The sequence below is a fragment of the Hirundo rustica genome, chromosome 3 (assembly GCF_015227805.2).
Source record: "Hirundo rustica isolate bHirRus1 chromosome 3, bHirRus1.pri.v3, whole genome shotgun sequence".
Classification (NCBI taxonomy): Eukaryota; Metazoa; Chordata; class Aves; order Passeriformes; family Hirundinidae; genus Hirundo; species Hirundo rustica.
Genome location: NC_053452.1, coordinates 2,250,370 through 2,266,445, shown reverse-complemented (window position 1 = coordinate 2,266,445; position 16,076 = coordinate 2,250,370). Strand labels below are relative to the sequence as shown.

The window sequence follows — 16,076 nt, the reverse complement described above, 5'->3', positions numbered from 1 at the left end:
GTTCCCAAAGTGAAAGAAAGGAGAGAAAAATGCCGGTGCCACCACGCTGTGAGCTCAGGCCCTTTTCTTCTTCAAGGAACATGCTATGCAGGAGCAACTCTTGGTTTTGATCCATGTGTAGAGCACAACACGTTACCTGGCTGGTAAGAAACAATCATACTTAAACCACAGGTTTCCACATCAGAATACCTCCGAAGGGTGGACTTCAGAATGCCTCCAAAGGGAGGACCTGACACCTACACTGATAAACAGACAGCAACAGAGCTGGCTGGATGCCCTGCACTTCCCACAGCTGGCAAATCCATGTTCCTATAGGAGTGGGCTCTAGGGCAGGGCTTTCCACCCCTGTCTCAATGGCCAGGGAAGCTCCAGCTGGGTTAATTCCCATTCCCATGATGTTGTTTCCGATGGGTGAAGATAGGTGCTAGTTAATTCACTGCCTTTATATTCGACATGGGGCAGTTCCCAGCCACGCTGCCTGCTTGGTAACCACCGTGGCTGCACAAGGTAAATAACGTTTGGATGCTGAAGGATATTTTGAATTGGCTATAGAAGTTTAATTTGAGAGGAAACGAGCAGAAATATAAAAATGAAAGGAGTGAGACTGTGGTTCTGTGCAGGCATGATCAGCTTGCATGGCTTGCGCTGCTGCCGTGGGGTGGGCTTGCATTGGGGGGCAGAAGCCTTTTCTGTATCGAAGAACAAAACTTTTCTTATGACCCAATCTCCATCTGGGGCTAGAGGAAGATCTGAAGATCCTCACAGGATCCAGACTATGGATAATCTATGTTGATTAATTGTTAGGCTGGATCTCGGAGTCCTTTTCCAGCCTTTTCTGTGGTTCTGTGCATGACATCTGCGTGTTCATCTCTGGAAATGTTTAAGCCCAGGCTGGATGGGGCTTTGAGCAACCTGGTCTAGTGGAAGGTGTCTCTGCTCATGGCATGGGGGTTGTTGGAGCCACATGATTGTCACCGAGACACACAAAGCAGTCGCACGGAGAGAGAGGTTTCGCAGGGCAGAGGTCCTTCTCCGATCCGGCTCAAGGCTGAATCCAGGCGGAGAGAGAGCCTCTTTGTTTGATTTCTTACTTTTTATACATTTGTGGGTCTAGCAGAAGATTGGCTTTTAGAGTTTTCACCTCTCAGCCAACTGGCCAGACCAGCCGTCAGTTACAGTTGTTTTCAGGTTAGAAATATGCAAACAAAGAACAGAGAATGAAAAACAAAGGATTTGTTTATGTTACATATGCGGGAAAAAGGTAGAACTGCTTTTAATATTGTACAGTAACTAAAAAAGATCTGACTCTATTTTTGTGAAAATTCAAAAGGCTTTAAAAAACTCAGGAAAACTTGGGTAACACATGATCTTTCAGATCCCTTCCAATTCAAACCATTTTTATCTCCACCTTCCCCAAACCCCAAATCCAGTCTGTTTCTCCAGCATCTCCCACTCAGGAGCGCTAAGATTTTGAGATGCGATGTTTTGCGTTTAAGCGGTCAGATTCCCTCCTCCTGGCAGGGATGGAGAGGGACAAAGCAGGCGAGAGCCCGGAGCATGCAGTCATTAGCTTCTGTCTGCCAACAAGTTGGGAACGTGCAACGTTATACGAAATGTCTGGCTGTTATAAAAGGCTGTGGTTAAGTAATCACATTTCTCTTGCATAAGTGCTTGTTTTTGGGAGGCTTTAGCCAATCGGAGGCTGCAGCAGCACACAGACAGAAAGCATGTCTGACTTTTGTGGGCTTTTACTTTCCTTTTAATAATAAGTGATTATTAATCTTCCGAGAGTTGTGTGAAATCTCTTTAGATAAGTTCAGGAGGCGGAGACTCCCCAGCGCTGCCTGTAGCTGAACCACAGCTGTATAACGCTGCCATAAAGCCCGTGTGGATTCCTGTGAGTAATATTTCTGATTCTTCTAATGGGTGTTTGTGGCTGGAGACTGACTGCAGGCAGGAAACGTTGCAGACATTTATTGCAGGCAGTAAGTTAGAGGGAGGCAGGAGGTGAGAGACACCGGTGAAACTATTGACCTGTTTAATAAGGCTTCCCCAAGCAAACGTGGGTTTCTCTGAAGCTGTGCAATCAAGGTCCTTCCAAATATGCCAATGAAAAAGAAATGGGATGCTGAAGTCAATGACAGGACTGTGGGAGGACAGAGTTTTGGCCTGGCAGGGAGATCACAGGACCATCGAGCCCCCTGTATGGGTTTGGAGCAGGCAGATGTCTTGTTCTTATATTCTTGTGTTGTTTCCATGATCACTGACAAGTGTACAGTGATATTTTTCTCCTACGTTTTCATGGCTTCCAGAAATCTGCATGTCAGTTATTTCCTGAGCCAGAAACGATCTCTCTAATAGGACAATGCAATGGTACAAAACAATGGTACAATAGTGGATTTTTCTTTTCAGAAGTTGCTAATCCAGTGTATCTGTTGAAGACAACGTGTGGTTCTGCGATTCGACTGACATAAATCTAGCTGGGATTTCGTATCTTGCATTCTTCCGCGCAGGATTTTAATTTTTACTTTTTAAAAGCGTGGGGTTTTTTTCTGTTAAGATAGAGCTGAAAAGGGAAATACATGTATGGATTCGCAGAAAACAGCATTTCCCTTCCCACTTCCTTGTGACGTGTCTGGATGCAGCGCGTTCTGTGAACAAAGCCTGGAACTATAAAACAGTCCACTGAAGTGGGAACTGGAATTTATTGTTCAAGGCTGAGCAACGTGAAACAACCCAGTTGTTACTCCTGCCAACCCTGGAAAGCACTGAAGTGTCACTGCAGAGAGAAAGCAGCTCAAGTGCTGAGCCCTGAGGAGAAAAAAAGCTGTAGCCTGTAGTTGGGTGCTTACTCTTAGAGGTGGCGCTGAACTCTTCTGGGGTAGAATAAATGCTGGACTAATGGAAATCACTTGGGAAAGCTTAAGCCACTACTTACTAACCTTGAAAAATTGTAGAATGTGGATTTTATAGTCTATAAAGTTCTTGAGACGTGCTAAAGCGTTTAAAGCTTATTTGCAGCCAGTAGATGAGGAGGCAGTACCACCATGAAAGGAAGTTAATTTGTCAGAGTTATAGGATTAGAGAGGTAAATGTGAGAAGTTGTGCTGAATTAAAAGGCACTTGGCTGCAAAGAGAAGACTTCAGCATTTTCGTATTTGCTTCCTAGAGTGGGCAAAATTGCTAAGCCCATTTGCTTCAGTAGAACTGCAACAGTGATGCCAGATAAGCTAATTTTCTGGGCTAATTATTTAGGCCTTTGTGAAAACCTGAGGCAAACCTAAGTTATGGCTCTTGCAATGGAGGGTGGCAGAGCAGGCGGCTCTCCCCAAGTTTCCCGTTTCCATTCTGCAACCTCACGAGATCTCTTCAAAGGGAGATGCTCCTAGCCAGTGCAAAGGCCTCTGTAGCTCTAATGAAAACTGCACAAATAAAAGTCGGCTGTTAAAATTCGTGAATTTACGACAATCATTTCTGAAACAGCCTCTGGGACGTGGGACAAATCCAGGCTTCCTTTAGGATCTCTAAGAACATCTCTAATGTGTTTCAGAGTAAGATGGATGCTCTGCATAAGTTGAAGATTTTGGTGATGTTTCTGTCTCTGGCTACTTACACGGCCATGGTGATTATGAATGCTGGAAATGCGACTGGGACTTTCAAAGGTAATGCAAGCACATTTTCTTCATTCAGAGGTGGGCTTCGAGCTTTATATCGTGCAGTGAGACAAGGTGGCTTAGATGGGATAGGTGTGTTCGCTACCTCATCAACTCTCCAAACGCGCCTTGCTCTGTGAAAGGTGGAAGGAGCTGGCTCATCCTCCGGGTGTCACAGCCGAATGCCTGGCCCCTAGCCAGTCCCCTGAAATCCAGGTAAATGTCCCCACTGGAGCTGGATCTAGTGGTGGCTGAAAGGCAGACCTTGCATACCCTTGTATCCCCGGTGGGAGACGTTCAGGCTGCCGCTGTGGGTTGGTGGGTGACGGCGGTGCTGCGTTTGAACGCTGCCTGGCAGAATCTGCCAGGAGCTGCCACCGTGCTGTCCTCTGCATTGCACAGACAGATGGTTTTTCTGGTTCTGTGTGAGGGGGAAGGTGAGCAGTGCTCCCAGTTTGGGACAGCGATCCCATCATGGACGTCCAAACCAACTGCAGCGCGTGGCTGGTCTGCACCGAGGGCGCCTCCCTTGAACCCCCCGAGGTAGGGAGGGAGGCTGAAGGCTGAGGAAAGTCAGCAGTGTTTCCCCATCCTCTGGATGTAATAACACTTCTGCCTGCAATGACATTCACCACCGCAGGTCTGTTCAGGACGACCCCTGGAAACATCTCGGCCAAGTACAGCACTGATTTCACACCAGCTGGCTGGACATTCCTCATCTGGAATGTCATCTACTCCTGGCAGCTTGCCTGGCTTCTCTACGCCTTGTCAGGGATCTGTCGAAGGTATTTTCCTTATTTACTGCTTACAGCATAAGTGAGAAGGGACAGTGGCTCTTCCCTTTTGGATTAGTTCAGTCTCCTACCTCCCTTTCAGGGATTTCTAGCAAGGGAAAACCTGTTGGAACCCTGGGCACTGAGAGTTCCAGGCTTTCTGTGCTCACAGGCACTGACCCCCAAGCAAACACTGCATTGACCTGAGCTCGTGGAAAAGGCTCCAAAATGGAGTGACAGCACTGGGATTGTGGGTGTGGAGTTTGGATAGGAGTGTGTGATAGCACAGGGTGGGAAACTCAGAGTTTAGGGGTTTAGAATACAGTAATGGATATAAAGCAAGATGGAGGATTTAGGGCAGAGGCTGAGTCCTTCTTTTTCACATTCTTCTTTGTGGGTTTGGGTGGTATTTTGTAATTGGATAGAAAAGATCCACATTGCAGGCCAGGAATGGTTGGTTATTTGGTTAAAAGTAAAGATAATTTAGGTGTCATTTCATAATTTGTCCTTAAAAGACCTTGTAAAGAGATAGAGAGCAAGTTTTTACTTTGTTAGCTAGAACTCACAGCTTGTGAGACTGTACCATAGATAAGAATTAATAAACATCTGAGTCCGATCACAAACACCATCTCCCAAGCATTAAATCCCAGTTTCTAACAGAAGATAAATTGCCATTTATCTTGACTTGGCACATTGAAGCTCTGTGGCTGGAGCGTCCCTTATGTCCACCATCCAAAGCTGGGAAGCAGTTTGGAGGTGTACATGAACTCCTCTAAAATGTGGACAAGTATCAAAGTACGTAAACTCCTCTGTGAAGCTTTGTTTTTAGGGATTTGGGGAATCTGACATGTATCCAGTACCTGCACTTACCCACTGCCAGAGGCTGAGGATCCACAGGGGCAAAATTAATGGATTATGGAGCTAATGCTTTGAGCTTTCTCTCTGTTAGAGATAAAACAACCAGCACTGGGGAGTCTCTTGGTTTGTTGAACTGGACTGGAAAATTTTCCTGGAGCTATGAGATCAATAACTGCCTGAAAGGGAAAGCCACAGGTATTACTGTATTTTGTCAGAGAAGGACACAGAGGGGAAATAGTCTGACTGAAGGCAAAATGTTTAATTCCAACGTAAAGTCCCTCCTAATATTAGGAAAATGAGGCCACAAAGGCATTGTTTTTCTTTCTCCATACCCACTTTTTCCTGGCAGGAATGAACTTGGATATGTCTTCATAAAGCCAGACTTGCTGCCAATTCCTTTTTATGTGGCGTGGTGTCTGAATAACGGCCTCAATGTTGGATGGCTCTTTCTGTGGGACAGAGAGTAAGTTGTCTTTGCCTGTTACGCTTTCAAACACTCTTGATGGGATTGCCCCAGTACTCTTTTTTTTCTCTATGTTTTTTTTTTCCTCTGTGTGTGAACACTTACATCTGTAAAACCCTATGCCAGGCTTTGGCAAAATGTAGCCTTCACAAAATTTGGGGATTTTGCATTGTGTTGTCACCTTGCCCGTGAGAAAGATTGGTCATTGAGGCCTAAGATCTCCTCAAAGCTGCTGTTCTTCTGCATGTTTACCTCCACAGGTGAGACAGGAGCCGTGCCTCCCTTCATTAATGCAGTTAAGCTCCTTGCCTTGGATTGTTTCCATAATGACGGGCACATTAAGGGCTTACGAGAGCACCGCTGTCAAGGGGTGAAGAAATCTCTTGCAGTCAGGAAAACAACTTCATGATTAACAGAGTAAAACAGCAACAGCAGTATGTCAAAATGAGGGCTATGTGTGGTGGTTACCTTTATTAAAGGCTGATCGACTTAAAGCCAGTGAAGGCCAAACGCTAAAGCTACAAATTAGGCCATTGTGACACCACTGAGAAAAATGTGATGTCCACTGTGTGTGCACGTGTTCTCTGTCCTAGATACCTCCTTCCAGCCCTGGTGTTCCTGGTAGTCCTCTCTCTCACCACATGTGCCTCCCTGTTTGTCTCCCACCGAGCCTTGAGCATCCATTCCTCCTGGTTTGTGAAGGGTCACAGAGCTGAGCTCTGGCTCATCCGCATTCTGGTAGGTGGCTTTCGAGAAGCTCTCCTGGGGGTAAATGGTAAAAAAAACACGACAAAACAACAAAAAAAACAACCTCTGTGCGGTGTTGGAGGTATCAGAGTGAAAGATCTAGTGGCAGAAGGTAGCTAAGGGAAGATTTCTGCCCTGCACGGAAAAGTTCCTCACAACTCTTCTGGAAAGGTATCTACATCTCCTGGCACAAACTGGGAGTGGGCTCTGCTCTTTGCACTTCCTGAAACACCAGTTTAACAAACTGCTGGGCTGGATTTCTGGAGCCCCTGGAGGGTCCAAGGCTTCACCTTTTCTCTGTGTTGAGGGACTTTTCCTGCAGCTAGGTCCAGAAGGTGGGCTTAACTGCACCGGGAACTACGGGCCACCAAGTGATGCCTTGGGCAGGCTGAGCTGAGACAGAGACTGCACAGAGCTGGAGAATAAAGTAGATATTTATTGAAAGGCCTTTAGGATACACCTTGGGCAGGACAAGAGCCTGACCAGGGCTACACCCGAGGTGCACCCAAAATGGTCACAAAATGGCTGAGCGGTCACAAGGTCTCACATTTTTATAAGTTTTGCTGCATTTGCATATTGGGATTTAATTGTCCAATTCCAGCTCCAGGCTGTGAGCTCCCATCCTTCTTGTTCCTCCCTCCAGCCACCCTTGTTTGTGCTTTTGGGGCTGAAAGTTGTCCTGGGTGTGCAGCAGGAAAAAGATTTGTTTTGTGTCCCTGCTGTGTGCAGAGAGCTGAGTGACACCGAGTGTGAGCTCAGAGCTGCACCTGGGCAGCACAGAACATGGAATACATGGAAAATAAAACTTGAGGCATCACAAGGACAATCAGAGATGTCCTGTGTGTCACTCTTGTCCTCTTTCTGTGCCACGTGGCAGGTGCAGAACGGGCTGGCACTGTACCTGACATGGACCAGCATCGCCACGCTGCTCAACTTTGCTGTCGTGCTGATCTACAAGTGGGACGTGCCCGATGAGAAAGCATCCACTGCTTCCCTGAGCATCCTGGCTCTCGGCCTGGTGATGTGGTAAGAGACCCCCAGGGTCCTCACCGAGCCTCAGAAACCACTTCCACCCTCACCAGTGGTGACCAATGTCACCATTGACTCGTCACTTTTCCCTCTCCCAACACCGAGTGCAAAAGCCTCTGTTATCATTCATGGAGATGAACTGGGAGTCTGGGCAGAGCGATGCCAATAAGCACTGTGGGCCAGGAGCAGGTTTTTGTGACTTGCATGAGCCCAGCCTGTCTTAGGTTTACAGGTGTGTATCAAAAAAACTGTATGAGACATGGCTTTACCTTTCCCTAAACTTGCCTGAAATAAATAAATTTTAAATAATAAATTTTAAATAATAATTTTTAAATAATAATTTTAAAATAATATTTAAAAATGTTTTTGATACTATTTAAATAATCATTTTTCAAAAAATATTTGTTTAAAAATATATTTTTAAATTACAATGTTTTGAATACTAGTAAATGAAAAAGTTTGGACTCTTGTCCCAGCTGGCCCGCAAAACCCCTCCATTTTCTGTCCAATCCCTTTCTTAGGGAGCGGAAAAAAAAATACACAGGGGAGAATTCTTACTTTGGTCACTCTTTTTCTTGACAGGTTTTATCTAGAGAACTACTTTCTTGACGAGTATGTCCGCTATAACCTCACAGTCTACCCCGTGGTCATAGCAGCTCTGACTGGCAGCGCGTGCGGGAAGCGCTCGTTTTCATCCCCACGCACCAACGACGTTTTCATAGGTGAATCTTCCTAACTCCTGGAAAAAAAAAAAAAAAAAGCCTGTAAACATCCTTCCCCTGTATTGAGGGCAGAGAGAATTGCCAGCTGAAAAGCATTATTTGTGGAAAGCAGAGCTAGGGATGCATTTGAAGGTGAGGGAAGAGCAGAGCAGAAATCACTGCCCGCGAGCCTTGGGGCTGAACCCACACCTTGAGCTGTCTCAAGCTCGCTTTCCCAGTGCAATATGTTTGTCCTGCAGTCCTCCATCACCCACTCGGCTCCTCCAGCATCTCCAGCTGATGTAGGGCAGGCCAAAGGAAAAGCAGGGCTGGGATGAAGGCTGTGGGCTTCCATTTGCCCTGTGTTGTTGGGCAGTAATGGAGCAGTGCATGAGCTTCTGAGCCACGGTGCAAACCCCCGCACATGCTCCTCTCCTCTGCAGGGCTCGGGCTAGCCTTAACAAGTTTTCCTGGGATTATCTGGTTGCTGCCAGCCACTGTAGCAGAGTTGAGTGTAGTCATCCGTGGTAAAAGGGCTTAGGCTGTCCAAATTCTGTACAATCACAGTCTGGCAGAGGCCGTGCCACTAGGAGCGGTTTTATGCCGGCATGAAAGGGGCTGAGCTGCATGAACTCTGAATCCTGCTGAAACAGTTTGGGATGCCTATTCCCACCACGGGGTCAGCAGGAGGGAGCGTGTTCCCACCCTTCAGCCTTCCCACTGGCCACATACCAGCGGCTAAAACTAAATTCTGGGCTGGCATCACCCACTGGAGCTGCTCCAGTACAGATCCCTTCGCTGTAAGTGCAGCTGGAGCCTGGTCACGTCTGAGAGCACCCAGCAGGACTTGGCAAAGCTTGTCTGCCACAGCTGTGGGGGCACTGGAGGCTTGTCCCTGATGGTTGTGGCCACCAGGAACGTGGAGGTGTTCGTGGTCTCTGGCAGGCAGCTCTGTTCCTGCAGTAGGTACATTTCTTACCAGCAAAACTCCATTCACAGCGGTTCAGCTTGTTCGGCTGGTAGGACCAGAATGTGCTTTTCCCAAACTAGTACACGTTTCTTTATATAGTTCAACTATTCTTGGAGTATTTTGTTAATGTAATGTATTTTAACTCCTGTGTCCAGGAAGCCTCTCCCTTTTTAGTCATTCCTTCACCTGGAAGCATTGGGCAAGTTTCACTGTGTAGCAGTAAAATTCAGAGATACAACTCCGGGGGTAATGGATCCTGCACAGGGGATTGTGGGTTTTTTTCTCTCTCCCTGAATACCCCCTGTTCTGGGAGCTAAAATATGACAAGAGGCACTGTCCTTTTTTATGCTCTGACATGCTCCTGTGGTTTTTTCCCCCCAGTTGTTCTGCTGTCACTGACCTGCTTGATCTTTGCTGTTCGGCTGGGGCTAGTCGCATGGAGACACTGGAAGAGACCACTGGAAGCATCAGAATCCCGAGGTCCCTCAGGCACAGTGGCCTGAGACCTCTGGCACATGGTGGCTGATACCTGAAAGGGAGAAAAAAGAGTTGGGCATGTGCTGGTCCTCCCCTCCTGTATCAATTTCCTTGCTCTCCTCTCTCTCATCCTCCATTCCAAAGGCAGACGCCTTGTGCCTGCAAATGCGTCTTGCCCCCACATTCTCTTGGACCAGCTACTCGCAGCCCTGTCTTGAATCCCTTTGGTTTTACCCTGGAAAAGTTCAGGAAAAGGTCCTGAGCACCTTTGTGACGCCAGGGCCGTGGCTCTCTCCTCCCACCAGTGCAAGGAGGCTTGCACACACAGTTGTTCTTGTTCTTTCCCGGCTAGCTCACTTTCCTCGAAGCGCAGATCCAAGTGCACAGTCCCTGGCATCCCAGGGGAGCAGGGGGAGGTCTGTCACTCCCTGGGCCAGCGGTGCTGAGCATCCTCAAGCCCTGGTGCCGTCAGCAGATCTCCTGCAGGCGGCCCCTGCTCCTTTCCCTGCTCCTCCTCAGCGTGACAGGAGCAGACACTACAATCTGGTGTCTACCTTTGCAGTGGCAGCTCTGATGTTTGATATTCAAGGGCGCAGGGGGGAGTGGCTGAGGATTTCTGACACAACCGCGTTGCCTCTCCCTGAGCTGTGCACAGCTTGGGCTGGCCGGATGTCTCTCACTGGGACAGGGTTCGTGGCTGCCCCGGGAGGAGGTTGGATGTACAGATGAGCTGGTGCCTGATTTGGGGTGAAGCCTGATGCTTGAAAGGAAACCTGTTAAAAAAAAAAAAAAAAAAAAAAAAAAAAAAAAAAAAAAAAAAAAAGGAAGAAGAAGAAAAATTGAACCGGTAGAGCGAGTTCATCCTGGATCAGTGCTTCCTCACGTGGCTGCACCACTTCTGAGCTGGGATTAGGTAGCCTAAAACTGGATTGACTGAATTTTTGGACCACTGCCTCTCCTTCCTGTGCCTGATCGAGGGCTGGTGGTGCCTCACAGGTGTCTGGAAAGTGTTTGCGCCAGGAAAGTGCTTTCAGATGTTGAGCATCTTGCAGAACTATTAACAAAGCTAAATTCTAAAATAACAAGTCCCACTATTTACATTTAGCAAGAACCAAAAGCAGTGTAATGCAATTCCTCTCATCATTCTGGTGTGGTATTTTTTTTTTTTTTAATTTTCAAATAAATCAGCTAATTTTACCACTCTGTCACTAACTCTGTGAATCATCTAAAGCGACTCTCCTGGCTCCCACCTCTCTCATGCCCAGGGTTCCAGAGTGGCTCTGGTCCCTTGCTGGGATCTCAGGTGAAGAGCTGGAGGATGTAGATTGCTAGGAATGATTTAAACTCCTTTGTCCAGCACGCTGTTCAGTAGGTTTATATTTTATTAGCTCTGCCTCCCAAGAGCTCAGCTAATAAATTCCCAGCAGCCTCTCCATAAGCTGCCTTCTTTAATGCAGGGGGATTAAGGGGTCCAAGCAAGGTGAGAAGCTGCTGTGAGGTTGTGCAGCAGTCAATGCACGGGAAGGTTTTGCATCCTCCCCAGCAAGAGCACTGCAGACAGTTCCTGGACCGGAGCAGCCGCGCTGCTTTTCCACAGGACATCAAAAAATGCCTTCAGGAGGTTTCTTGGTGTCTGTACCTCATGTCTGTGCTGGCCAAATGGCCAGAAACTGTATCAGAGAAGGCAATTAATTATCTGGGGAGAGCTGACAGGGCTTTTTGCGAAGGGAAGTTGTCTCACAGACCTCTGAAGGGCTCAAAAAGCACAGACAAGGGTGAGCTGTCTCATGTGGCGGAGGCACTAAAAGCTGCCAGGAAAATCCAAGTCCTCCCACTGGTGATTAAAGCTGGGGAGCAGAGGGGCTGCTTCTCTGGAAGGGAGGTTGCTGGCCCACGTGTGGTGGGCCGGATAAGGTGCTCACCCAAAATCAAGGGTTTTGCTTCGTGGTGGAAGGTTGTTCAGGGTGGTGAAGGAGAAGGTGGCTTGAGGAACTGCAAAACGCTGTTCTGGAGCTGAGAGAGGACAGGAGTCACTGCAGGGTTGTACCAGATGGTGCTGTGCTTCACCTCACAAGTGACATGGTCTCACCTGGCCCCTGCCACTTGGGCACAGGGGTTTGGGGTGTTGGCAGCCACCCTCACCCAGAGGACACCCACAGACATCAGGAATGGCAGGAAAGGAGTGGAACTTAGAGCACCCTCCTGCCTCTAAAGCTGCGCTGTGCACCCACATCTCGAGGGCTTTGTGCAGCTCCTCCCCTTGCGCTCCCGGGAGATTGTTAAGGGTTTGGGAAGAGCAGGGGCATCAGGGAGTGAGATGCCTCCCTGCCCATCCATGCTTCCCAGAGCTGAGGAGCAGCTCAGGGATGTGAGCCCCTTCCCTCTGCTCTCACCACCCCAAAATCAGCTGCAGGAGAGGTTCAAAGGCTCTTTTCTGATGAGGTGCCGCAGCAGCACCCATTTGATCTTTGCAGACCCCACTGTGAGAAAGCCCCTGATGACTGCCCTGAAATGATAATGATGAGCTACCCCAACCCTCATTTGGCCACCCATGGATAATTTCCTGGTCCCCAAAACCCTCTCCAAGCCCTATTTTCCCACAGCTGGTGCAGCCAGAGGTTCCCACAGCTGTCCCAGCGCACCAAGCTCCAGCCAGCTTTGGGGGAAATGGCTTTTCTTACGTCTGCAGCGGGAACAGGAGCCTAAAAATAAACCACCTGCCCCTTTTCTCTTTCAGTGGGCAGGGGGGAAAGCAGATGAAAAATAAGTGTGACCCTTCCTCTTCCTGACTTGGGGATAAAGATAGCTTCAAGGCTATTTTAAAAGACATTTTTTTTTTTCCTGAAATGCCTTATTTTGACTTATTTCTCTTTCCAAAACCACCAGCACATGATTTTGCCCACAAAAGATATTTCTTTCAGCAGAGAGCTGGAAGCCCGCCAGCCTTTTAGCAAAAAAATAATCAGCCCAGCCTTTGTTTCCACGGGGGATTATGGGATTTGAGTGAATTTAATGGGATTTCAAATTTCTTGGAAAGCTGGTGGCCTTAAGAAGGCAAGGCCTGAAGAATTAGTTTGGTTTGTGAAGAGATGGCTCTGAAAACGCTCAGCCTGGGATGTGACCCGAGTGCCCGTGACCCACAGGGCTGGAAGATGGATGGGGCTGGCAAAGCCAGGCGTGAAGAAATTCCCAGGACACGAGGGACGCACTTTGCTTTCTGATACAAAAACCGGCTTTACACTTCTCGTCCTCTGCAGAGATTCCCTCTGTGGCTAAACGGGGAAAAGCAAGGTGATCTACAAAACACCACCGGATGGACAACTTCAGTACCACGCCTGGGGATGCGTGGGGATGCTCCTTCCCCAGCCTGGGGCCAGCTCCTGTTCAGGCAGCTTCCAGCTGAGAATGTCCCAGCAGTTTATCACTTTTTTTTTTTTTTTCCCATAGGCTGGGCTGTTTATTTCTGAGGCTGCTAGGCTGTTGTTTTAAGTAAAAGTTTCTGTGAAAATCTGATTCAAAACAATGTTGTATGGGAGAAGCCGTATGGGGCAAGGGAAATATGCATTTGAACAGAGAAAGCAAATGTGTTAATTCAAAAGGAATTTTTTTTTTTTTTTTTTTTTTTTTAATGGGGTTGTAAGACCTTGGGTCAGGCTCTCATTGAAGCCCACACAGCTTCCAGAAGAAAAAAAATCATGCTTCAGTTCTTGCTTTAGGAAGAGAACACCACACCCCCTCGTGATGCTCGTGGTTACAGAGCTCAGGCAGAGCCCAGGCAGGAGCCTCTCCTGCTGGGCTCCCCAAAAAACAGAGCACCCAGGCAGAGGAGACGTCATGTTACAGCCTAATTTGTTCCTGGCTCAACGCTACCCTCAGGACTAATTACTTTATATTAAAGCATCTGTGAAACGGAGTAATAAATAAATAAAGCTGAGCCTGCTGGAGGGAGGAGATGCTGCTCCACCATGCAAAGCAGCGGAGGAGAAAGCAGCATGGCTTTTCATCTGCAATTCAGTTTGCAAAGACACCTGTCTCCTGGCTGCATCCAGGGGCAAGGGGCACGGTGGGACACGGGGACTGCTGCTGGGAGAGGGGCAGCAGGAAAAGGTGGAAACAGGAAAAGGTGGAAACAGGAGAACATGGGAACTGGAAAAGATGGAAACAGGCGAACACGGGCACAGGAAAAGATGGAAACAGGAGAGCACGGAAACAGGACAACACGGGAACAGGAAAAGATGGAAACAGGAGAGAATGGAAACAGGAGAACACAGAAACAGGAGAACACGGGAACAGGAGAACATGGAAACAGGAAAACATGGAAACAGGAGAACACGGGAACAGGAGAACACAGAAACAGGAGAACACAGGAACAGGAAAAGATGGAAACAGGAAAACATGGAAACAGGAGAACACGGGAACCGGAAAAGATGGAAACAGGAGAACACAGGAAGAAGAAAAGATGGAAACAGGAGAACACAGGAACAGGAAAAGATGGAAACAGGAGAACACGGGAACAGGAGAACACGGGAAGAAGAAAAGATGGAAACAGGAGAACACGGGAACAGGAGAACACGGGAACAAGAAAAGATGGAAACAGGAGAACACGGGAACAGGAGAACACTTCTCATGTAATCTCGTTGGAGGAGCGCTGGCCTTGGAGAGGAAACACAAAGAGAGGTGGCTGGAAAGGCGGCACCCCAAGCACCCCAAGCCCAGCCCTCCATCTCCTTATCTGTGACGCAGGGATGAACGAGACAAACCTCTCTGTGGAGGGCTGTGAAGAGCTCCAGATAAAAGCCTGGAATACATAGGAGGATGATTAAAGACAGCAGCACCCTTTGCTATGCACACAGTCTAAACACGCTGGGCCATCCCAGGCCCTTTGAAAACTGTTAGATGTTTTCCAGCTAAATATTTATTTTATCTGCCCGGACGGCCCCGTGTCGGGAGATCAGCTCCCTCCCTCTGTCAAAGGCATCTCAGCAAAGATTTATGGGCTGGGGCAGGACTCCTGCATGGGCTGAACGTGTGGGAAAAAATGCTGGAGCAGCCCCAGAGCCTGACCCTGCTCCCAGCAGAGATGGGACACTGCTCAGAACATGCATTGGCTGTGTGATAGCTCCGTGGGCCTTCCCCGCCGGAAAACCTGACTCAAAACCCTTGAGGAGCAGCACAAGGATGCTGTGTTTTCTCCCTCCTCTTTGGGAAGCAAGGGTCTTGAAGGCCTTTGGGCAAGAAGCTGGTAGAATGTGATGTTTAATCACAGGAGGGATGTTGCCCGCTCAGGACGGGAGCGCTGGAAGTGACGGTGACATTAGCTGGTAACTTGAGTTGTCTCAACACTGTTCTGGTAGAAACGGGAACTCAAAAAAAAAAAAAAAAAAGAGCATTTACTGAAAAGTATTTGGCTTAAGCAAGTGGTCCATGGCATATTTTTATCCAAGAGAGGAATAAAAATAATTGCGTTTGGGCCCGTGGTTGTCATTGCTTACCCTGGTGGCAATGCATATTTTGCAGGAACAGAACAGAGGAATATTTTGCTGTGAAACAGCCTCAGAGATAAGAGAGGAGCACAGGGATTGAGCAGACACATCTGAGAGCTGTGTCAGACCAGCCTGGGATCCAGAGTCTGCATTTCCTTGCCCTAATGCTTCACCTTAAGCCCGTTTAAAATAGCACGGACAAAACACCTGCACGACGTTGCTTTGGGCTGTGGTTTGTTTCGGCCACCAAAAATGCAGCCTCCTGGGAGACCCGCTGTGTTTCCCCTGGTTTATGGGGTGCCTTTACCCCTGCAAATATGTTTCTGCCCAGTCCTACCACCCTTGGCACGAGAAAGTTCCCTCCAGGAGCAGCAATGTGTTCAGTAGGAGAAATTCCATCAGACAGAAGCTCATCACAGACGCACTTGGAGAAGAGCAGAAGTCAGGAGGGGACACCCACAGTGTGCCAGCAGCAAGGGTGAAGTCGTGGCTTGGGGCTGCACGTGTCCTCCACCGCTGCTGCAGCAGGTGGAGGTGATCCATGAGGCATTTTTGATGGATCCTTGATTGTGATCGGGACACGCAAAGCAACCACATGGAGACGAGAGATTTCACAGGGCAGAGAGTTCCTCCGAGAGAGTCCAAGGCCGAGCCAAGGCCGAGAGCCCCTCTGCCTGTTTATTTCTTACTTTTTATACATTTGTGGGTCTGGCTGTGGATTGGCTTCTGGAGTTATCACCTCCCAGCCAGACCAACCGTCACTTACAATTGTTTTCAGGTTAGAAATATGCAAACAAAGGACAGGGAATGAAAAAACAAAGGATTTCTTTATGTTACATGTGTGAGAAAAGGCAGAAACTGCTCCCAATATTGTACAGAAGCTAAAAGGTCTGACTCCATCTTATGAACAATCAAAAGGCTT

General features: G+C 48.1%; 1 protein-coding gene across 1 annotated transcript; it reads left to right on the top strand.

Moving 5' to 3' along the window:
• Positions 1–1,769: 1,769 nt before the first annotated feature.
• LOC120750653 (uncharacterized) lies at positions 1,770–10,412 on the top strand. The gene is made up of 8 exons (XM_040059567.1): positions 1,770–1,897; positions 3,551–3,662; positions 4,294–4,438; positions 5,634–5,747; positions 6,341–6,485; positions 7,372–7,520; positions 8,106–8,245; positions 9,576–10,412. The coding sequence occupies exons 2-8, from the start codon at positions 3,557–3,559 to the stop codon at positions 9,695–9,697; spliced, it is 921 nt and encodes a 306-aa protein (XP_039915501.1). The 5' UTR covers positions 1,770–1,897; positions 3,551–3,556; the 3' UTR covers positions 9,698–10,412.
• Positions 10,413–16,076: the final 5,664 nt, after the last annotated feature.

What these genes read in the sequence shown, in the direction of transcription:
- LOC120750653 (XM_040059567.1), top strand. Translation starts at nt 3,557, where the DNA reads ATGGATGCTCTGCATAAGTTGAAGATTTTGGTGATGTTTCTGTCTCTG. An exon ending in CTCTTTCTGTGGGACAGAGA is followed by an intron (nt 5,748 to 6,340) that starts GTAAGTTGTCTT and finishes TCTCTGTCCTAG; the next exon opens with ATACCTCCTTCCAGCCCTGG. An exon ending in TCTGGCTCATCCGCATTCTG is followed by an intron (nt 6,486 to 7,371) that starts GTAGGTGGCTTT and finishes GCCACGTGGCAG; the next exon opens with GTGCAGAACGGGCTGGCACT.